This window comes from Nicotiana tomentosiformis, chromosome 5, assembly GCF_000390325.3.
Source record: "Nicotiana tomentosiformis chromosome 5, ASM39032v3, whole genome shotgun sequence".
In the NCBI taxonomy this organism is placed as follows: domain Eukaryota; kingdom Viridiplantae; phylum Streptophyta; class Magnoliopsida; order Solanales; family Solanaceae; genus Nicotiana; species Nicotiana tomentosiformis.
The window spans coordinates 14,463,551-14,487,152 of NC_090816.1; the positions used below are offsets into that span (position 1 = coordinate 14,463,551).

At 35.4% G+C, this 23,602-nt stretch overlaps 2 protein-coding genes across 4 annotated transcripts; both read left to right on the top strand.

Moving 5' to 3' along the window:
* The first annotated feature begins 1,760 nt into the window (after positions 1 to 1,760).
* LOC104095019 (agamous-like MADS-box protein AGL104) lies at positions 1,761 to 7,963 on the top strand. 3 transcript variants are annotated; one of them, XM_009601052.4, is made up of 12 exons: positions 1,761 to 2,271; positions 2,776 to 2,829; positions 2,963 to 2,981; positions 3,475 to 3,533; positions 3,625 to 3,664; positions 3,770 to 3,831; positions 3,981 to 4,080; positions 4,177 to 4,224; positions 5,801 to 5,982; positions 6,066 to 6,249; positions 6,901 to 7,194; positions 7,479 to 7,963. In XM_009601052.4, the coding sequence occupies exons 1-12, from the start codon at positions 2,087 to 2,089 to the stop codon at positions 7,650 to 7,652; spliced, it is 1,401 nt and encodes a 466-aa protein (XP_009599347.1). In that variant the 5' UTR covers positions 1,761 to 2,086; the 3' UTR covers positions 7,653 to 7,963. The 3 variants fall into 3 exon arrangements, with proteins under 3 accessions (XP_009599347.1, XP_009599348.1, XP_009599349.1); XM_009601053.4 differs by having other exon boundaries at positions 1,762 to 2,271; positions 6,955 to 7,194; XM_009601054.4 differs by lacking the exon at positions 6,901 to 7,194 and having other exon boundaries at positions 1,764 to 2,271.
* An 11,804-nt stretch (positions 7,964 to 19,767) lies between these two features.
* On the top strand, positions 19,768 to 20,268 carry LOC138891949 (uncharacterized). The gene has a single exon (XM_070175639.1). It carries the CDS (start codon positions 19,768 to 19,770, stop codon positions 20,266 to 20,268), a length of 501 nt encoding a protein of 166 aa, XP_070031740.1.
* The last annotated feature ends 3,334 nt before the right edge of the window (positions 20,269 to 23,602 follow it).

Below are 23,602 nucleotides of genomic sequence, written 5' to 3' on the forward strand. Positions count from 1 at the left end.
CGGTTAAAAAGTAAAAATGCGCAATAGGCTTTAAATATGTAATAAATCAGATAGTTAGGCCAATTATTAATAGTTGAGCGACCGTGCTAAAACCACGGAACTCGGGAGTGCCTCACACCTTCTCCCGGGTTAACAGAATTCCTTACCCGGTCTTCTGTGTTCGCAGACCATAAATAGAGTCAAATTTCCTCGATTTGGGGATTTAAAATAAACCGGTGACTTGGGACACCATAACTTATTTCAAGTGGCGACTCTGAATTTAATAAATAATCCCATTTCGATTAATGTCACTTTAATTGAAAAAACTCCCTATATCCCCCTCGGGAAAAAGGAGGTGTGACAATGAGTGGGGAAAGAAATTTTTTGAAAATTTTGAACTCATTTTCAAAAAAATTTCAAAAACTCACAAAATTTCATGGACAAACGAGTCCTAAGTTTATATGTTCTTTCAACTATCTCAAGTTAATATACAATAATAATCGGGCTACTAAATTGGATTCTGAGTTATATATTTTTACATACTTAGTGGAATAATTTTCATAAACCACTATAGTTTAAAGCCTAAGTGCAACGAATACAATATGTATCAACTGTAACTTAAGTGAAATACAAGGTGTATACAAAAGGATACAACTTGTATCGTATACATGTGTATATACAAAGGATATAGCATGTATCGACTGTATTTGTTCACTCAACAAATACAACTAAGGCGAAATAAATAAATATAGAAAAATAAAATGTTCTTGTTGAGATTCGAACTCAAGACCTTCGCTAGCTAAGCTTGCACTCTAACCAGCAATTAATCTCTTATTTCATGGATTTGCTATAAAATTCAAATATAGCTACGAATGATAAATTTACTGAAAGTATAACTACGAATGATAAATACAGGGTAAATGTTTAATGTATCGCATAATTTTTTCTTCTTAATATAACTACAAGGTTTAGACAAAAATTATTGAGTTCACGTGAACCCGTAACTGTTGCAGTAAATCCGCGCCCGCACTATAGTCCATCCTATGTGACAATAAACCCCACTAGTTTCTTCTTCTTCTTTTCAGAAGAAAAACAAAAAAGAAACTTTTTGTTTAGATAAATTTAAAATCTACTCACAATTCTTTTTTCAAATATACTTCTTGAAAGAATCTCAAAAGTCCAGCCTCCAAGGTCAGCGACAACGGTTGATGGACTTGTGTCTTAGATCACAAGTTCAAATCCTATACCAAATAAACTATCTCTTATATTTAAATGGAGAACGATAGAAGGGCGGTCTCATTATTCCCCAATTTCAAAAGCGGTAGTTGGTCCAAAGAATTAGCTCTGGACAAATTTTTCGGTCATTAAAAAAAAAAATCCAAAGTCCAAGTCTCATCTATTTTCAAAAATCTCAGCCATAAATCACCATAAAAGAACTTAATTACCTAATAAGCCCTTATTATCTAATCACTAGCATACCCTTGCATACAAAAAAGACTTACTAGTATCTTATGCATTATATATAATATGTACATGACATGCGTCTTTTATACGAGATTTAAGATAATTAATGCATTTTCTTATCTCAATTTATTATTTAACTAAATTAACATATTTTTGTTCAAGAGTCCAAATAATTTTTTTTCGTTCCTGTATAATTCGAGTATATTCCGTCCACCCCAACTTCCCCATTCTTTTAGGACAAAATCAATTATTCCCACCATTAACCTTCTCAACTTCTAAGTTTTTTCCTTCTCCTTCTCTTCTTTAAAAACCATGATCTCTTTTTATCCCTTCGTATATGGGAATCAATATTTTCATTACCCTAAAAACACAAATGTAAAATCTCGTCAATTTCTTTTCCCTCATATTTAGCATCACATCCATCCCTATAATCTTCCTTAATTTCCTTATATTCCATTGACCATATATAAAAACTTCACATTAATGGGATGGAATGGATCATTTCTAGCAACAAAATGAATGCAAAATATGTGCGAATGTAATGTCTACATCAATCGGAAAAATGGAACATGGATTTTTTAATTGATTATTACGTTATACGTGTATATATCTTTCTAAATTATAGAAAGATAAAAAAGTTATAATGGGACGAAGTAAGTTGCCATTGTTGAAGATAGAGAGGTTGACAAACAGACAAGTCACATTTAGCAAGAGAAGAAATGGAATTCTCAAAAAGATTTATGAATTATCAGTTTTATGTGATGTAGATGTTGCTATTATCATGTTCTCTCCTTCTGGTCGTCTCACACATTATTCACGTAAAAGAAGGTAATGAAACTCTTCCCATGCATATAAATATATAATTGTTGTAATTTTATAAGAAGAGATGAAATTCATAAGAACATGTTCTAGATTTTTTCCAGTCGCATAATAGGCCAGTCGAGAAGAAATTGAATTGTCTGAAATCTCTGTGTTGTGTTGTTGATTGAGATCAATTAAATTGTTGCAAAAATTGAATTAAAAAAAGATTGATTTATTTCAAGAAGTAAAATTCTAGAGATTTTAGAATTATATAGACATAACAGAATGCAAATCATTGTATTTTGGAGGGCCACCTGTGCAATATATTTTCAGACAAATACAATAGCTGATATTTTGTCTATATATGATTGTAATAATGATACTAGTAGTATTTTATTGCGTCGTTAGTTTCTACATAATTTTTTTATTAAGCACAAAAAATTCTATTTATATAAATTTAGAAAACTGCAGAAAAAACAAATATATAAAAAATCAAATTTGATTACTAATAAGCTGATTTTATCAAGGCAGAATTGAAGATGTTCTTTCGGAACTCGTCAATCTCCCGGATAGTGAAAGAGGATTGTAAGTTTTTCATTTATTAGTTTATGAAACTTTGCCCCTTCTTTGTTTCTTTTAGTTGAGTTCTTTTCTTTTTCATCTTTTATGTATTTTATAAACTACACTATCTAACTCAAAATTTCTTTGTCAATTGCAGCTATATCAATAATAAAGAGGTGAGCTTTACTTACTTTTTATGGTCGTGATTACTCTCTCTATCCCATTTTAACTGTCGTTTTAGCTCTTTTTAAGTTCATTAAGAAAAATAATAATTACAAAATATAATTTACTAAATAACCCCTAAATACTTTTTGAGAATATTAAAAAGAACTATTATTCCTTTAATATTAAGGGTATAATTGAAAACAACTCACAAATTTAGTCTTGAAATCTTAAATTGACAGTTAATTTCGGACAGTTTGTTGAGCTAAAGAGACAATTAAAGGACGGAGAGAGTAATGTTCTATGCTTTCTAAATAGGATTTTTCTATACACAATGACATATGAAGAATTTTATATTAATATATCTTAACCTATTATAATATATCGTCTTATAGTGTAATATACAAAAGTTAAACTCTTATAAATCAGGAATATAGGGGCTAGGGAAGAAAAACTAAAAGAAAAACTAAAAGGCAATTCATCTTAATTACTGCATTCTACATGCAGTCTGTACTCTGGAACCTAAGGAAGATTGAAATTCAAGATAAATTCTGCGATATTGAAAGGTATGTTTTCTTACATCTATGATTTTTTTTTTTTTTGGATCAACTCTTTGCGTATATTATTTATCATAATTCTTTTTACTGAATTTATTAGGATAAGTCCTGCATACCTCAACACAAATGACACGGCAAAGGTGCTTAACTAATTAATTTTCTCTGTTTTGTTGTTTCCATATTACATTTCATTTTTGTATTATCAACCTTAAGATTAATTGTTTTCTCTTTTGTTTTTTTCTTAGAAAATTCAAGAAGAAATCAATGGCTTGCATTGTAAACTCGATGAGGCTGAGGGATTATTAAGGTAATTAAAGAAATGGAAGAAACACTCCTTTGAGCTAATCATATTCTTTACTCATATGATACGATTTTATTTTATTTTCTTAATTACTTTTTAATTCTTTGAATTGTTATCTGATATATTCTCCTTTCACATTTTGACTTTATTTAAAGAATATTTGAACCAGATACACAAAAACTTACATCACTCCATGAGCTAGATTTGTGTGAAAAACGTCTTCAGGTTGCCTTAAACCAAGTTAGACAAAGAATGGTATGACTGCATACCTGTTATTTTTTGCCCAAATAACCAAGATTACAATCTACTAATTTTTTGTGTTCAAATTTTAATAATTTAATTTTTTTTTAGGAACAACTCTCGACCAATCATACATCAAGCTATGAAGATAATATGGAGGTAAAGATAATTTAAAAATATTTATGTTCTTTTAAGTTTATGATAAGAAATAAAAAGGATAAGATATTTGAATATGCATTTCTTTTGCTCAAGGTCGAGATGCTTATATATATGGTTAACACTAAATTCTGGAAGGTTAATACTAGTCATTGACATATCTTACCATAAAGTATAAAGTTATCTCCTTTTATATAACTCACACGCGCACACATGCACTCAGAAACACAAACATGCGCGTGCATACACAAGCACACAAATGAGAAGAATGTGTGTGCAACGTGGGCGTATGCAGAAGCTAAGGGTGGCATGCGGGCCGGTTAGGACCGGGCCCGGTCCAAGATCGCAAGCCCAAATGGATAGTGGGCCTAAACGGTCCTAACCGGATAGGACCGGGACCGTGGGGAGATGGGCTGGGTAGTGGGCCGGTCCCATAGGTGAGACCCGCGAGATCGAGACCGGTTGGGAAGTGGGCCGGTTCAAACGGTCCTAAACGGGCCTATCCGGGCCCAACGGCTAATTTTTTTAAAAAAACAAATCTGCCACATTATAGTCTTTATGGCATTTAAAATATGGCTGTTTTACCTGCCAAAATAGTCGTTGGCTATTTATAAAATAGGCATTTAACCCCCTCAACTTTGTTTTAACCCCATTTTTTTTATAATTACACTTTTTCTTATATATACTATATATACATCTTATATCGAATATAGCTTATATATATACTATATATATATATATATATATATATATATATATATATAGAATATAGCTTATATATTATACACTTATATTCGATATATATATAAGCTATATATAGCTTTTTGTTTTTATATATATATATATATATATATATCTTAATATGTATATATAGTATAGTATATATCGAATATAGCTTATTTTTGTCTTTAAATTTGAATTAAAAAACTTAGGTCACAATTCTATAATATATTTTACAAGGAATTGACTTAGATATTTTTATTACCATTTTTTCCCCTCTAATTTCTATAAAAAAAATAAAAAAATAGAAAGTATTTGTTGGGTCCACTTAGGACCGAGACCGTTAGTTCGTGGTCCCGGTCCCGGGCCGGTTCCAACAAGAAGCCCACGAACCCCGGGACCACTTAGGACCGGCCCACTTAGGACCGGGCCCACGAAACCCACTTAGGACCGGGCCCAACCCACGTGCCACCCTTAGCAGAGGCGGACCCAGAATTTAGAAGTAGCGGGTGCACATTTGTATTCAATCAAAATTTGCTTTGTATATAAGGTGTCACTACAAAAATATCGTTTTTTAAAGACAAATACATATATACATAAATTTTTTGGCGAACATTACCGGTGCCGATGACCGCTCATTGTATAACATAGGTCCGTCTCCGCGCGTGTGTCAATAAAACAATCAAAGAGAAGAAAAACTGATATGATAGGTATCTCCAATACATGAGTTTAAGCCATACAAACCTTCTTTTCTTTTCAGCAATGTCACTTGATTTATCAAAATGACTGCAATCTTGTATGTTACATCATTATGTATACCATTTCTAGGAACTAAATATTTTTTTTTGGTTTGTCATAGCAAATAAATGCACTTCTTCAATACATAGACAACACACAAGCTGAGGACACAATGCCCTCATTGGAGAAATCCCCCTATGACTTATGGCTAGAGCTTGAAGATTATAGTTACACAAACTATATTAATGAGAACAACAATAGTCATCTCTATGCTACCTCAGAAACATCTTCTCTTACTCAAAGGTTTGGACCTTTTCTCCTATCAGTTTAAGTATTAAATTAGGCATTAATTATGTTCAATAATTAAGTTAATGACTTGTTTGCAGTTCTATGAACCTTCCATCTCCAATTATATATGATGCAGTGTCCCAAACAAGTGTAAGTGGTGTGACTACTTATCATAAAGAAGGGACTTTTAGTTCTCTAACTGATGAGAATTTTAAACAATCACAACATTCAACCAGAACCTTCCCAACTCTCACTTTACAAACTTCATTCAAATTTGCCAAGGTGAGCTTTTAATTTGGTTTTGTACATCAATAGTCCAGTGTAATTTGATTTAACCAAAAAAAGAAACCTTCTTTCTTTTTATGTCATGCAGTTATATTAGTATAAGTGTTGTCCATGAATTGAAGGGGAGCGTTGGAGCAACGGTAAAGTTGTCTCTGTGTGACCTATAGGTCACGGGTTCGAGCCGTGGAATCAGCCACTGATACTTGCATCAGGGTAGGCTCTCTACATCACACCCCTTAGGGTGCGCCCCTTCTCCGAACCCTGCGTAAATGCGGGATGCTTCGTGCACCGGGCTAGTCCATGAATTAACTTAGATCTCTATGAATAAAAACATTTCATTTGGCAATAGTAAAAACTACAGACTTCATACAGTTATTATTGGATCTTAGAGTACATTACCCTACTCTATAAAGTACTCCCTCTATTCCAACTTGTTAGGTGCTAGTTTCCTTATTAATCAGTTTCAAGAAGACTAGTAAATTTTTATATTTAATAACAATTAACTTTAAACTTCTCATTTTACCTTTACTGGAAGCTTTTTATTGCCACACAAACATTATGACATGTATAAAACCACAACGGAGGAAGTACTTAGTAGACCAGCATTAAACAAATACAAGTAATGTGACTAGTTGTTTGTTATACCAGCCTGAAATGGAAACTCCCACATCTGCACTAAGGCCGGTAGCGCCATATCTGCAGGCTGAAACAGCAGCAGCATCTAGCCAGCAACCACTTTCAAGTAATTATTATAAAGAGAACAATGAACTCGACTGCAGATTTCAACCTAAAGTTACAACGCCTAACTATCAAATGTCCCAAACAAGTACTGCAGAAGGAAGTTTTAGTTCCTTAACTGATGAAAACTTTAAGCAATTACAATGTTCAACCACGATCTTCCCACCTATCACTCCATTACAAACATCATTCTCATTTGCCACGGTAATTTCACACTCTCTTTCATATTATTCTCTTAAAATGTGTCCGTGTGACCTATAGGTCACGAGTTTGAGACGTGGAAGTAGCCACTAATGCTTGTATTAGGATGGGTTGTCTACATCGCACGGCCTTTCTCCGAACCCTGCATGAACGCGAGATGCCTTAGCTTTTGCACTGGCCTGCCCTTTTTTCATGTTTGTTAAAGCGTGTATAAAATCTTACAATAGAGTATGAATTGAGTATGTATCAAACCTGTAACAATATCTTCTTGTTTATTATGCCCGCAGACTGAAATGGAAACTCCGACATCAGCATTGCGGCCGGCGGCACCATATCTACAGGCTGAAGCAGCAGCATCACCTAACCAGCAACTACCTTCTAGTAATATTGAAGAAGAGAACTATGAAATCTCTTGGCTTCAACCTAAAATGAAAAAGTTGAAGTATCATCATTTAGCTTAAATAACAATGGATAAAAGCATGGACGAGTACACCTATCCATGCTTCTGCCAAAGAATGCAGATACACTCACTATTTCCGGCTCAAATTACAGTCATATCTCTATATAACAATCATTCACTATAAAAGTCAAGTTTTACTCGGAATTGATTTTTATGTTATGTTGTAATATATATTCTCTATAACACTTTATTATAGCAACCAAAAAATATCGGAACAAATTAAGCTGTTATAGAGAGGTTTGACTGTATATAATATGTAAATATACATACATATACAACATATATACATATGGAGTTGGAAATGTTTTAAAATGTGTATGATTATACTAAGTTCATATTCTATTGTCACAAATGATTAGTAAATGTAATGATACTCCATGCCCTCTAACTCAAAACCTTAGTTCCAACTATGGATGTAAGACAGTTTAGATCACTAAAATTTAGTAGCACGGGGTTCATATCAAGAAGACGCTACTATTCTGAATTTTATATCTCAAGAGCTATACTAGGTCTGCAAACAATAGATACCAGATTGATTTCGTGATGCAACTATCAGAAAGTTCAACAAAAACATAAACTAGCTGACAGGATATAAATGCAATGGTTCAACAGTCTACCGTCCTCATAGAGCAAACAATCTAGCGCCACATTAGAAAGTACATGTAACAGAGTTATCAAAGAACACGATCACAAAAATGCAGCGCACAGCAGAAGAACATAAAATTAGAAAACCATCACCTTGAATGTGGTATTACAGAAGCTCTTTATACTAATTTGTGGCTGCTGTCTTTTGTGACGTGAGAGGAGAACCATGACGTCTTAGGTTCAAATCTCAGCGGCTAAAAAAAAAGAAAAACAATTACAATTACTAGGTATTTTCTTCTTGTTTGCCTAAGCCTTGGTAGGCTAAATTACCTGGTACCTGTGATCATAGGCAGACACACGCTATAGGGAGAGGGGTCACCAGCACCCGAAAACTTCGACAAAAACTCAATGTATACTTACAAATATCTTCAAGAAATAGTTAGATATTAGCATAGGACATGTACCAATCTTTATGAGCAGTGATAAATTTATATTAAAATATAATACTGCTCCCGCGACCGTCGAATCCTGGGTCCGCATTTGCCTGTGATGGCAGGAGAGAGCAAGTACTAGGGGCTGATTTAGGGGGACGGAAGGGGGTTCACCCTGTAGACGTATAAAATTTATTAAGTTTAATCCATACAAAATTTGGATTGAATCTTAATTTTATTTGGGTTAAATAATTAATTTAGACTTTACAAATTAAATCAGTCCATTTTATTATTTTTAAGCCCAAGGTCTATTCATTTTAAGACCCAGACTCATGCCATGTGTCAAGTGACATGGCATGTCCAGTCAAACTCCAAGCTAACAAGATGAGGCCACGTGTTAAAAGATGTGGCAATCCTAGACCAAAACAGTGACCATCAAGAGTTGCCAAGTGTCTAAAATGTCATGTCGTGGAAAATCACAAGCAAGATTATGACATAGCTTATATGATAGGGTTGATGACTCACATGAGTCAATCAGAATCAAGCAAGAGAGTTCATATGTAGCTGGACTGTCCATCTTCTACAACTATAAATAGAGGGGTTACATAACTCTCAGAGGAGATTCAGAGTTGGAGAAGAACATTCCGCAATTGGTGAAGGCATCCACAAACAGAGAGATCAATCACCAAGTGCATAGTTCTTCAACAAAGGAGTGATCAACGGAGTTCTTTCCGGAAATTAACCCGTAACAACGGAGTCCTTAACACACGAGTCTAAACTGCATATTGCTATGCTCCTGGACCGCATGAGCCTAAACTGCGAACGATACCAAATAAAAAAGGAGTTCGCTAGGTTGAAAATCTCGAAAGGGGCGGCCTAGGCAAAAGTTAAGACATAAAAAACAATCGCTACGTTGAAAACCTTGAAAGAGGCGGCCTAGGCAAAAAAAAATTAAAGGAGTTCGCTAGGTTGAAAACCTTGAAAGGGGCGGCTTAGGCAAAAGTTAGGACATAAAAAAAATTCGCTAGGTTGAAAACCTTGAAAGAGGCAACCTAGGCAAAAAACAAAAGGTCCGGTTGGTTGAAAACCTCGAAAGAGGCGGCCTAGGCAAAAGTTAGGACATAAAAAAATAAAAAAAATAAAAAATAAACTCACTTATTTTGAACTACGTTATGACTTGATCCTCTTCACCGAGGTACGTAGGTAGCTTAGAGTTTTATTCTAAGTTCAGTCGCATAAGCTTTAAAAAAAGTGTTTCAACGTGACATGATCATCAAAATTCGAGCTGAAGCATCACGTTGATTACTCAAATATGCGCATATTGCAGAAAGAAAGAAGGCAATTTGTGTCGAGCCAAAATAGATATTTCATTGCTTCAATGCTACAAGGATCTGATACATCACTGTCAAGAGATTAAAAGGATGAAAATATTTATCGAGTGCTTGAGAAGCGTCATGTCGTCAACATTGATACTTATTGCTAAACTGAGCTTTGCACCGTCGATACCAATCAATCATGTGAAATCAAAAATTTTATGTCATCTGCATCGACATTTATGAGTATAGTTGAAGTGTCGTGTTGCTGAAACGTCGTGCTATTGGCACTGAGGACTTTCAAGATATTTTATTTTGTAGGATTTTGCGATAGTTCCAGCGATCTTGATATCCCTAAGAAGATGCATTGCTAGCGAACCTCTCGTCTCTTTGTTGTGGCTTGGCGAGAGAGACATATGAAGTGTCCTTTCAATCCTGGCGATAAAATCTCTACTCTTGGAGGCTTGTAGATACAATATTTCATCATTGGCAAGCCAACATGTACCACATCGCATCATTGTAGGTTGACAAGGAAGACGACTGGAGTAGGCCTTTCCAACGTCGGCGAGCAAACACTTAGCGCATCTCTGCAAAAATATTTATTTCTCATGGTAGGAGCAATAAAATCACAAGCCGCTTCTTCCTAAAGAATCATAACTCGAGGGGCTGGAACATATCAAAAATTTAGCACCAAATTCCTTGAGGATTAGCCGCAATATTCTTTTGAAATTGATAAACGTGTCTAGTGTTTTAACTTTACAGCATTGTACAGTCTCACCAAAAGATTGATATCTCGAGCTAGGAGTGTACGAATAGCGATCCATTTGCTCCATTGGAAAGAAAGCTCTGATACCTGTCACACTTGAAAAATTTCATAGCAGGATTCCCCGCAGAATGGCTACAATAATATTCCGAATATGCTCCTAATGTCTGTAGCACTTGCAATCCAGCTTTGTGCACTCCTGTCGAAAAATTCGTATCTCGAGTTAGGAGACTCCAAATTGTAATCCGTTTACGCTGTTAGAAAGTAAACTAATAGAGCTACAACACATACGTATTTCACAGCAGAACTCCTTTCGATCTGGAAATAGTAAATTCTTAAATTCCACCTAGCTGCGGAAACTTTCAGATTCGTGTAGTTCCGGCGAAAGACATAGTATCTTGTAGACACTGAATTTTAACAGGTCAAGATAAATCCTAAATTCAAGACGACTCTTGAAATATTATGAGTCTATTAGGGTTACTTGGTGGCTACTCCACCCAAACCCTAATTCATGCCTATAAATAAGGCTATATATCTCAGCAATTTCATAAACTCTCGAAATATGCACAAGGAGATCAAATAAGAGATCTCCGAAATTCCATAAAACTCTTGGAATATTCATGTCAAATATATCTTACTCAAAGTACTACGTTTGATAAATATGCCGCTAAGGCTCTCGAATCACGTAGAATAAATCGGAGGGAAGAATCAAGGGATAAACAGTCTTGTAACCCTCAATGTTTATCAATAAAATAATTATTTCTTTATTATTGTTTGTGATTGCAGTTTTTATTTTCTGCACAAATTTTATTGCAAACACACCCGAACCCCTTTTGCCGGAAAATTATATTATACATATAAGATAAAATTCTGCTTGTACCTCTATATATAATTGAATCCCCCTCGACATATATAGACCAAAAGCATAGGTTAGTGGTCAAAGGGGTTCAAAACTTTTGTAAGGTCATTGGTTCAATTCTCACTGGCCACTGTCTCTTTTAATACTTTTAACTTTTTCTTTTTTTTGAACCCCCTTAGCGAAAATCATGTCTCCGCCACTGGCAGGTACCCGGTAGAATAGTTGGGCGCGCGCAAGCTAGCCCGAAAACCATGTCAACCAAAAAAAGGCAGCAATCGTTTGTAGAGTTATTTCTTGTGCTTCCTTAAGTGTCTGAAGGAATGCGATAAATCTAAACACATTAGATAGCGCGTAAATCATAAACAGAGAACTTACTTGTTCTTTGTAGTGGAAACGGAAGACGGATAAACCGCAGCTGAAATTATTGGTCGGTGGTAGTTATCACAGTATATTGGATCAACCCCCAAAGCCACAGTTTAAACCCTAGTATAATTGTAGGAGAAGACTAAGTGTAGGATAAATACTGCATATTCTGTATATTTAGTTGTACATTGTATGTGTACTTATATGGGGAATACTAGGGTTACAATAATTACTAAAATTACTGGGTTTTCCCCTAGTGGGACCTAAGAGAATCCATTATGTATGGACTTTATTTCCTACATCTCCTACTCACACATAATAGGAGTGCTCATCTAGTTTGAGAAACATTCTCATCTCATCTCCTCAATCATTCATACAGGGAAGTAGACTGTGCGGCCAGCATTCTGCGAGAGCTAAGTGCTATACATCTATTAGGAGCATATAGCCTCTCGTCGAGTGCAAACCTGCAAGTAGATCATAAAGTATGCAATACCCTAGATTAAATAAATCATATTTGATATAATCTCAAAATCTCATATATCATTATTTCTTATATTCAGAACTATAACTCATAAGTTATAATTGATGCACCAGTGAATACATATAAATGATATTCCATCAATGATCTTCCTCTTCTCACGATCCCCTTAACATTAGTATGACTGCTAGACAGAATTTGTGTTCATGGTCTTTTGGAAACATACTAAGATAGCTAACATCACACTAAGTCTCAAGTATCTGATCGGAGTCTTTGAGGGTACAAAATCTTAAGCCATCATAAAATCTCTAGGTCTCACACAACAATAAGTTAAAAATAGACTTATGTTAACCCAATTGGTCGACATTAGCACACATGGTATGAAACATGTGCTACGACATTTTTTCCTTTTTCCCAAAGAGCATATGTCTTTATCTCGAATGTTGTAAAAATGATATTTAAACACCACACGTATCTAAATTTGAGTTCGTTGATCTACAATATCATATTTAACTCACATTTGGCTCACAACATAGACTAGGTGAACGTTTTTCACCCTAATGAACTTATGTCATTATTTAAGCGATATTCTGATTTTAAGAGAATAAGATAAGGAGGTGGTTGCCTGTGTGAGAAGGCCAACCTTTTGTCTACCCGACATACTTATAAATAATGAACAAAGAATGTACATAACATTCAATAATAAAATATGCATGTATGTAAATCAACTTTATTGACAATCAAAGAACATTAGTTTTGTGAACAAGGGAAAATAATAACAAAATAAAGTAAAGCAAAGTCTATGCAATCCTTGAGATCTAGTGTGTATCACAAATGCATCTCTAGATAAAGGCTTGATCAATAGATCTGCTAACATATCTTTTGTAGACACATACATCACATTCACTACCTTGCGTCTAACCACGTCTCTCACAAGTTATACTTGATATCTATGTGTTTGGTTTTACAATGAAACTTAGAGTCCTTGGTGAAGGATATTGCAATTTCACTGTCATAGTAGACTAATACTGGTTCAACATTTTCTACGATATCCATCAAGTGTTCCAAGAACCTTTTCAACCAAACAACTTCTTGTGCTACTAATGCGAGATCCACGTATTCATCTTCTATCGTAAATAGTAATACACATGATTGTTTCTTATTACTCATGATATGATGCCATCACTAAGTAAGAAAACATATCTCGAGGTAGACTTCCTTTTGTCTAGATCTCCTGCATGGTCAACATCACTGTATCTAACTAATCATAGATCTTTTCCGCCTTGATAACAAAGCGCATAATCAATAGTTCCCTTCACATAGCTCATGATCCTCTTTACTGCTTGTAAATGTTCTAAACCTGGGTCCGTTTGATATCTACTTACCAAGCCAACTGCTTGACATATATCAGGTCTAGTGCACATCATAGCATACATTAGACTTCCGAGTGCGCTCCTATAAGAAACTCGACTCATTCTTTCTGTCTCTTCAGGAGTCTTAGGACACATCTAACTTCCCAAGGTATGGCCTTTACTGATAGGAGTTTCAACTGGGATACTATTTTGCATTTTGAATCGTTCAAGAACTTTTCTAATGTAACTCTCTTGTGAAAAATACAATAGTTTCTTTGGACGGTATCTTGAAATCTTAACTCCAAGAATATATGCTGCCTCACCCATATCTTTCATCTCAAATTGGGATGATAAGCATGACTTTATCTCGGTGATAAACTCCTTATCATTTCCAGCTATAAGTATGCCATCTACATACAATGTTAAAATTACGAGCTTGATTCTTGATCTCTTGGTATAAACGTAATGGTCTTCATCCATCATGGTAAAACCATTGGATACAAGAATTTTTTGAAAGCGTATATACTACTGCCTTGAAAATTGTTTGAGGCTATAAATAAACTTCAAAAGTCTATAAACCTTTTTTTTATGGCCCTTTTCAATGAAACACCTTGATTGTTCCATATAGATTTCTTCATCTAGTTCTCCATTGAGAAAGGCATCCTTTACATCCATATAATATAATTCAAGATCCAAGCTTGAAACAATAACTAGAACTAGCGAACAGAGATAAATCGTACAACAGGTGAGAAAATTTCTTCATAGTCTATTCCTTTATGTTGTCTATACCATTTCGCCATCAGTCGAGCCTTATATCTCTTAACTTTGTCGACTCTCATAGACTCCAGTTCATCTTCCATTGGGTTTGTCCATTTATCCTTAGAAGGGCATGAGAGAGCCTCTTTTACAATTTTAGGCTCGTTTTCTTCTTATAAGAGCATCATAAATAGTTCACCGCCTTCAACATCAAATTATCGACGGAGAATCATTTTACAAGAATCACATATTATTTGTGATTCATCATTGTTCCCATTTGGATCAATGTTGCTCCCACTCGGATCAAGAACAATCATCATGCTCCCACTTGGAATAAGATTTGTGACTATCTCGCTCCTACTTGGAACAAGATCCATGTGGTCACTTCCACTAAATGTAGAAGGATTACTTTCATTCGCATCTGATGATGACGGAGGTCGTTGATGACAAACTAATTCATCATCTGCTAAAATTCTCCCACTCAAATGAAGTGATCCTTGTACTTCTCGATCCATTATATCAAATAAGGTTAGGTCTTGACCTACCTCTCCCTTCTTAGGGAACTCATTCTCTAAGAATGTGACATCTCGTGATTCAAACTCAGTTACACTCCCACTGTCTTGATGACCTATAAATACATAACCCTTTTAGGTTTCAGAGTATCTTATAAAGATACTTTTCTTTCCCCTCGGGCCAAATTTGCCATATTTGTAAGAGAAATCATGTGTATAGGCAGCACAACCCCAAGGTCTTAATACACTCAGGTCGGGTTGTTTTTCAGTCCATAACTCATATGGAGTAGTAGTAACTGATTTTGTAGGCACTCGGTTAAGTAAATAGGTGTCAGTAAGCAACGCTTCACCCCAGTAACTAATTGGGAGGTTAGCATTTGCCATCATTGACCTAACCATTTCTAGGAACATTATGTTTCTTCTCTCCGCAACATCATTTTGTTGTAGAGTATTTGAGATAGTCAACTGATAAAATATTTCATTTTCATCACATAAATTATTAAACTAGTTGATAAATATTCACGGCCACGGTCAGTTCGAAGAGCTTTTATCTTCTTGTCTAATTGATTTTTCACTAAGCTCATATAGCGTTTGAAGCAACTTATTGCATCTGATTTGTGGGAAATTAAATAGACATAACTGAAATGGGTAAAGTCATCAATAAATGTGATGAAATTACTTGCTTCATGCCTAGCCCTAATATTCATAGGCCCACAGATATCCAAATGGACTAATTGCAAAGGATATTCAGCTCTAGTCGCCTGACCAAAAGGTTTTCTGGCAGATTTTCCAGCTAGACAATTTTCACAAATGGACAATTCCATATGTTCAATGTTGGAAAGAAAACCTTGTTTTTCTAACCTTGCATTCTTTTTGGCCAATGTCTAGCATGCCATATGTTTACATCACTATCATATTTATGTGAAGAAACAAACATAGAAAAACTAGCATTATTATTAAATGAATCATAATCCAAATTCATAATAATTAAACCTTCGGTCACATGACCAAAACCAAATAAAGATGAACCAAAAGTCAACTTGGCAGAATTGCCATGGCAAAATAAGTCAAAGCCTAACTTAAGGAAAAACTGAAATAAAATTTTGGCGAATTGTTGGTGCAAAGAGAACATCATGTAGTATTAGGTCTTGAACACCACACAGGACTAACTTGAATGTACTGATCCCTTCAACAACAACTTTATTATTGTTGCCCACATATATCCACTTTACTCCACGTGGAACTCACCGAAATTCAACAAAGGCACTGTGTTCCCAGGCTACGTGGTATGTTGCTCCTGAGTCTACAATCCACAAAGGATTAGATTCAGTTAGAAAAATAGAACTAGAAACACAAAGTTCACTAACTCGAGCATCGTGAAATACCTTTCTAAGAGTCTCAGAGCAATATCTGGCATAGTGACTCTTTTTGTCACAATTATAGCATTTCACTTTAGCAACTTTGACACGTTTGGGACGTCTATTCTTGTCTTTTTCAGTCTTTGCCCTTTTTTCATGCTGAGCTGGCTGAAGTTAACGTGGCCCTCTCTTCTTTCCCCCGTTCCTTTTCTTTGAATCACTCTCGGTTTTGGATGTTGTTGCCATGTGCAACTCAATTATTGGCTTTGCCGCCTCAAGTCGTTCCTCTTCTAACTCAATATGCATCCGTACATCTTCTAGAGTTGTGATTCGCTCATTATGGCTCAAATATATTTTCATATGATCTCAAGAACTAGGTAAAGAGCGTATGACAACTTGGATTTTTTGTTCATCAGTCAACAATTATTGTTCTTAAACATTAGGTCCATATAACCAATTTTTATAATTTGTATTTGTTTTTTAAAATAAGAGAACTTGTTTGTAATTTGTAATTAGGCCTTTAGCCTATAAAGAATTACAAGGCATTTAAAATGGGCCTTTAGCCCAATCTTTTAAAAAAATCTGCCTTTCGAAAAAAAACGCCCAAGCAACCTCTTAAGCCCATCTAACTAGTTCTGCAAATTTTAAGGAAATAAGCCCAATGGCTTCAGAAGTACATCTTCTCTAAACAAAATAAGAAGCCCAGCTTCTTAGGCATCATATCCCAAGTCTTTAATATTATGTTAAACAATAGAGCAGAGAAACTATTAAACTTTTTCGCCTCATCTTCCGTATCTATGTACTCTCTTTTCCTTTTTTAAAAATATTTTAAATAATAAGCATACTGTAGGATTTAAAGAGAGAAACGTGTTTCTCTTCCTTCATACAGTTTTGTCGCCGTAAGCATACAGTTTTAAAAAAATTCGAATTACAGAACTTGGGGAGAGAAATCCACTCTCCTTCTTCTTTCCTTTTCATCACTGTCGTTGCTAGATTTGTGGATAAATTCTTATATTCTGTTCTTTATCATGGCTATTAGAGTACTAACACAAATTTTAGTTCGACTATCAGTGAAAAAGGAAAAAGTTTTTCATTCTCTTAATTTTTTTTTCTAGTTTGACAGTAGCTTCTAAAAGCAGACACCTAACAATGGGTTTCAGCGGCAACTGGAGATGGGGTTGCTAATCAGAGAGTTTGACTAAAAAAACTAATTTTTTTAATCACTTTCGATAATAGTCGAACTAAAACTGATTCACAATCGATTTTATATCAGTGTTTAATGAAACTTGAATTACAATACTCAATTGCTCAGATACGAAAACTAATTTTAATTAAACTGATAAAATAATTATCTCGTTGAGATTATACAAATTAATCCGTCTAATAGCACAGAAAAATACGGATAGTTCAACATTCACATAGTAAATCAAAACTATTCTATATTTTGTTTTGGACCAGAAAACCAGCCTAGGACTCTGATACCAATGAACGAACGCGATAAATCTAAACACATTATTACATTAGTTAGCGCGTAAATCATAAACAGAGAACTTACTTGTTCTTTGTAGCGAAAGCGAAAGACGGATAAATCGCGGCTGGAATTACTGGTCGGTGGTGGTTGTCACATTGTATTGGATCAACTCCCTAAACCACAGTTTAAACCCTAGTATAATTGTAGGAGAAGACTAAGTATGGGATAAATACTGCGTATTCTATATATTTAGTTGTACACTATATGTGTATTTATATGGGGAATACTAAGGTTGTAATAATTACTAAAATGACTGGTTTTTACCCTAGTGAGCCCTAAGAGCACCCTTTATGGGTTGACTCTATTTACTACAGTGTCAACAACTGAAAAGATGTCACAGGAGGGAGTTCCCCTAAGTTCGAGTTAAATATTAGATGCATATTTCGTTTTTCTATCATAGGAGCACATAGGATTTTCATGACATTAGGAGCACATAGGATTTTCATGACATTAGATCACAAATCAATAACAAGCTCATATGAGCAACAGAAAGTATATGTTTGAAGCATACAAGATGATCTCTTATTCACCTTGATCGAAGAGATTCTATTGTTAGATATAAAACACAAAAAGAAATTGCATATACTAAGGCACGGAAGGTGTGTTACAAACAATAGATACTATGCAAAAGGTAAAGGATAGCAGGACCATCCAAGCGTAATCTGCAGGTTGCATATGTGTAGAGAACATGGACATTGTTAGTCGCACATGTTATGTTGTTGTAATTACCAACGAAAACCAAATCAACCTGAATCTTGATGTTGTTCCACCGCCTTATTGCAGGTAAGTTAAACCCCTCGTCCATGTTGAGTATTGAAGTTTTGATGATTAACAAAGTATGACTAAATATTCAAAGAACCAGGTCTTTAACGTAGCTGCTTAATTATTCTGAAGAACTAGCTCCTCAGAATAAAGGACCAGCTCCTCATGTTGATACTTGTACGTCTGTACAATACAATAATTTTATCTCAAAGTTACCCAAGTCCGAGTTTGGTGAAAGAAGGCTTCTATATGTGATAAAGGTCGTTATACAAGAAGATACAGATAATTCAATCAGAGACAAAAGTCTCAAAACTTGTGGAATCCTTGGAACAGTAAGAGTCCTATCAAAGAGGAAGCTAACTATGAATAGGACTCCTAGAAGATCTCAAGTTGAGCGTTTAAATATGATCGACTTTGGACTTCTGAACTATTATTTTATACATCAACTAAAGAGTCATAAGTCGTTTACTCGAGTCGTGTACTTGCATTGTATTCTTCCTGAGTCAGTCTAGTGAATGTGTTTTAGGAAATTGAGTTGTAATCAAGTGTCATAAATAATTAGTGAGTTGGAGTGAGTGTTTTGCTTTACAAGTTAGAGTAACTTATAAATTAAATAGCCGTAGTCGGAGTACTAGAGAGTATCGAATTATAGTCTTGTAATTGATACATTTTTGGCTCATTGTTCTAGTGGAGTTGAAGTTGAAAATTCTACGTAGTAGGTCGTAGTTTTTGCACCTTTTTGAGCCGGTTGATTTTCATATAAAAATCTCTGTGTTTACTTTACTGCTTCTTTACTTCACGATTTAAGGAACGCGGCAAAGAACCAAGTTCCTTAGTAATTCATACGGGCACTCAAATTAACAATTGGTATCAGAGCAAGTTCTCTCATTCACACACGGCTAGCACCTAGAGAGATCTTGGAAGCAAGGTGAGTGCTCCACCCAAAATTAATGAAGGACAATCAACTATGAGGTCACCCCTGTTCAATGGAAAATATTACTATTGGTGGAAAGCAAGAATGGAAGACTTCCTAACAGCTGAAAATTATGAACTATGGACCATAGTGAACCAGGTCCATTGACTCCTACTAAACAAAATGCACACAGTGAAACAGTTCCTAAGGACCCGTCTGAATTTGTGGCAGCAGATTTCAGAATGATGGAGAAGAATGCAAAGGCTAAGAAAATCCTTATCTGTGGACTTGGTCCTGATGAGTATAATATAATTTTTGCATGCTCTAATGCAAAACAAATATGGGATGCACTCCAAACTGCTCATGAAGGAACAAACCAAGTGAAGAGACCAAGGATAGAGCTACTTATGAGAAACTATGAGCTTTTTTCCATGAAGGAGTCTGAGCACATCCAGGATATGATAACTAGGTTTACTATAGTAACCAATGAACTGAAATCACTTGGAAAAGTGTTTACCTCAGAAGAGTTGGTTAGCAAAGTTCTAAGAATCCTTCCAGTTTCATGGGAATCAAAAGTCACTGCAATCCAGGAAGCCAAGGAGCTGGACAAAATCTCACTTAATGAGTTGGTTGAAACTTAAAAACTTATGCAATGAGAAAGATAGAACTGCGCAAGGAAGAACCAAAGAAGGATAAGGCCTTAGTTCTTAAGGCTTCTGAGGATGATGAATCTGACAATGATGATCCTGATCTAGCAATGTTTGCCAAGTTCAAGAGGTTCATGAAGAACTCCAAAAATGCATCCAAGAGAGAGGCCAGTGGTAAGCCTAAGCAGATCGACAAAGCTAACTATGATGAGTGCTACAAGTATAGCAAGATAAATCACATGGTCAAGGATTTCCCAATGTGGGAAATTGAGTGGAGAAAAGAACTAGCTGAAAAGGAGAAACGGGAGAAGATGAGAGAAAAGGGTTCAAAGAAAGGAAAAATCATAGGCAAAGGACTCATTGAAGTAATGAAGCAGGATTTTTTGGCAGCATATGAGGATAATGGAAGTGATAAAGAGGAAGAAAAGGAGGATGAGGCTATACGTCTCTATGCTGTAATTGATGAACACCGGATGTGCTGACAGAGCCCCCAGTATATCTTGGAATGCACATTGGAAGACCTCCTTTGCTCGATGAAAACCACTATGATAAATGGAAGCTTCGTATGGAAATATTTCTTCAAGCCACTGACTTTGACCTATGGGTAATTGTCAGTCATGGACCAATTCTCCCAACTAAAATGGATAGTGAAGGTAACAAGTGCAATAAAAGAGAAGAGGAATATGATAAGGAAGATCGTAAGCTAGTTCAGAAAAATGCTAAAGCAAAGGACCTGCTCTATAGAAGCCTGTCCAGAAACACTCTCTTCAGAGTGTCCTCTTGCATCTCTGCTCATGATATATGGAGGACCTTGGAATCTGACTTTGGAGATAAAGACATCGAAGTGGCATTGATGGCGATTGAAGAATCCAAAACAGAGGTAGAAGTGATAGGAATGATGGCCATGAGCGATTCAGAAACTGAAAATGAAACAAACCAGGTAACTATATCTAACTTGAAAGAAAACATTCATGTTATGTCAAAAAAAATAACTGATGGCCAAAATTGTGATCTTGATGAATGAAATGGATAAAATGAGTTCTGAAAATGATCAGTTAATAAACAATCTTTCATGTGTCAAACTTGGTATCAAAGAGCTTGAATCTGACAAAGTCAATTTAGAGGAATAGGTCAAAGAACTCAAGAACCAGGTTCTTGAGTTTACTTCTAAGAATAAGAAGTCCTCTGATATACATGGTAAAGGAAAAATGAGTGATCTGTAGGATAAGCTTGTAAAGGAATTGAAAAGTGCTAAAGATAATCCCTGTGATGCTGAATGTAAAAATAAAATCCTGCAGGAAAATCTAGAAAATGCTAATTATGAGCTCACTAGATTAAGTAAATAGCATAGATCTTCTGATGCCTTGAATTGGCTGAATGAAAACTGTAGCCCTAACAAATCCGGAATTGGCTACAGAAAACTTGTTCCTAAGTTTGACCCAAAGTATGTATGAATCTCTGACAATAACATTTGCACTCATTGCGGAAAGGTATGACACTTTAGAGATACTTGTCCTGCCTTAATTCATGCTCAGTTTAGAAGCACCTTTGGTATTGATAAAAATGTGAAGAATGAAGAGGATCCAAATTTCAATCCTCTTGTCCATACTAAGTGGATTAAGGTTAATAAGAAAATAGTTTCTAATACTCTCCTCTTCTGGGCAAGGAGGGATCTGATTCATCCCTTTTCCAACATAAAGGGACCCAAGCTTGTCTGGGTTCCCAAAACTAACTTGTGAACTCTGGTACATGCTAAGGTGATAGGGAACAATTAATATTGGTATCTAGACAGTGGATGCTTAAGACATATGACTCGAGAAAAGAAAAACTTCCTCTCATTGACAGCCTTCCAAGGAGGGAGTGTGTCATTTAGAAATGGAAAAAGGGCCAGATAACAGGTATTGACGAGGTTGGTAATTCACTCTCTCATACTATAGAAGATGTATATTATGTGATAGGTCTTAAACAAAATCGTCTTAGCATCTCTCAAAAGTGCGACAAAGGAAACGAGGTAAAATTAAATTCCAAAATTTGCACTGTCACTAAGCTTGATACTGATGAAATTATGTTAAAGGGTAAGAGACATAACAATGTCTACAAGATATCAATTATGTCACTTCCCCAGAGTGAGCACACATGCTTGAGTGTAGTGGAAGATGATCCACTACTATGTCATAGAAGACTGGGACATGCCAGTCTCTCTCAACTCAACAAGTTGGCAGCAAAGGACTTGGTCCTTGGGCTACCTAAAGTTAAGTTCACCTCCGACAGGGTATGTGATGCATGTGCTAGAGGGAAATATGTAAGGTCATCCTTTAAATCTAAAAGGTTGTCAGCACTTCTAAACCTCTGAAACTCTTTCACATGGACCTATGTGGACCAATAAGAATAAGGAGCAGATGAGGTAAGAGGTATGTGTTTGTGATTGTTAATGACTTCTCTAGGTATACCTGGACTTTATTTTTGGGATCTAAAGATAAAACCTTTGATATTTTCTGTGTATTTGTTAGAATGATTCAACAAAAACTGGGTTCAATGTATTAAGTATAAGAATTGACCATGGTACTGAGTTTGAAAATTCAAAATTTCTTGAGTTATGTAGCTCACATGGAATTGACCATAATTTCTCTGCACTCAGAACTCCACAACAAAATGGGGTTGTAGAAAGAAAGAATAGATCATTATAAGACATGGGTAGGACCATGTTGATTGCTAGTGGACTGCCTAAGAGTTTCTGGGCTGAGGCAGTCAACATTGCATGTTACCTGCTAAATAGATGCATAGTTAAACTCATTCTTGAGAAAACTCCTATAAGTTACTTCAAGGAAGAAAACCCAACAATACTCACCTGAGAGAAGTGATGTCTAGGTAAGTTTGATGATAGAAGTTATGAGAGAATTTTCTTGGGTTACTCTCCACATAGTAAGATCTATAAAGTGTTTAATAAAAAAACTATGTGTGTAGAAGAAAATATTCATGTTATCTTTGATGAATCTAACAATTTGGCTGAGGAAGGTCTGCAGGATGAAGATTATGACATAGGACTCACTGGTGATGGAGTTACAAAGGAATCTGAACCCCAGTATGAAGATGGATCCGAAGACCACAAGGAAATTGACATTGATCACGAGGAACACAAAGAAGAAAGAACTACTCTAACTGCTGACCAAACTAATGAAGCCACACCCACTGAACCTATTCATTTGGGTCACTCCTTGGGTGAATCTTCTCTGGGTATACAGATCAGACCATGGAAGCATCAAAGTTCAAATTCTCTTGAGAATATCATCTCTGATCCAAATGCAGGGGTGTAAACCAGGTCTTCTCT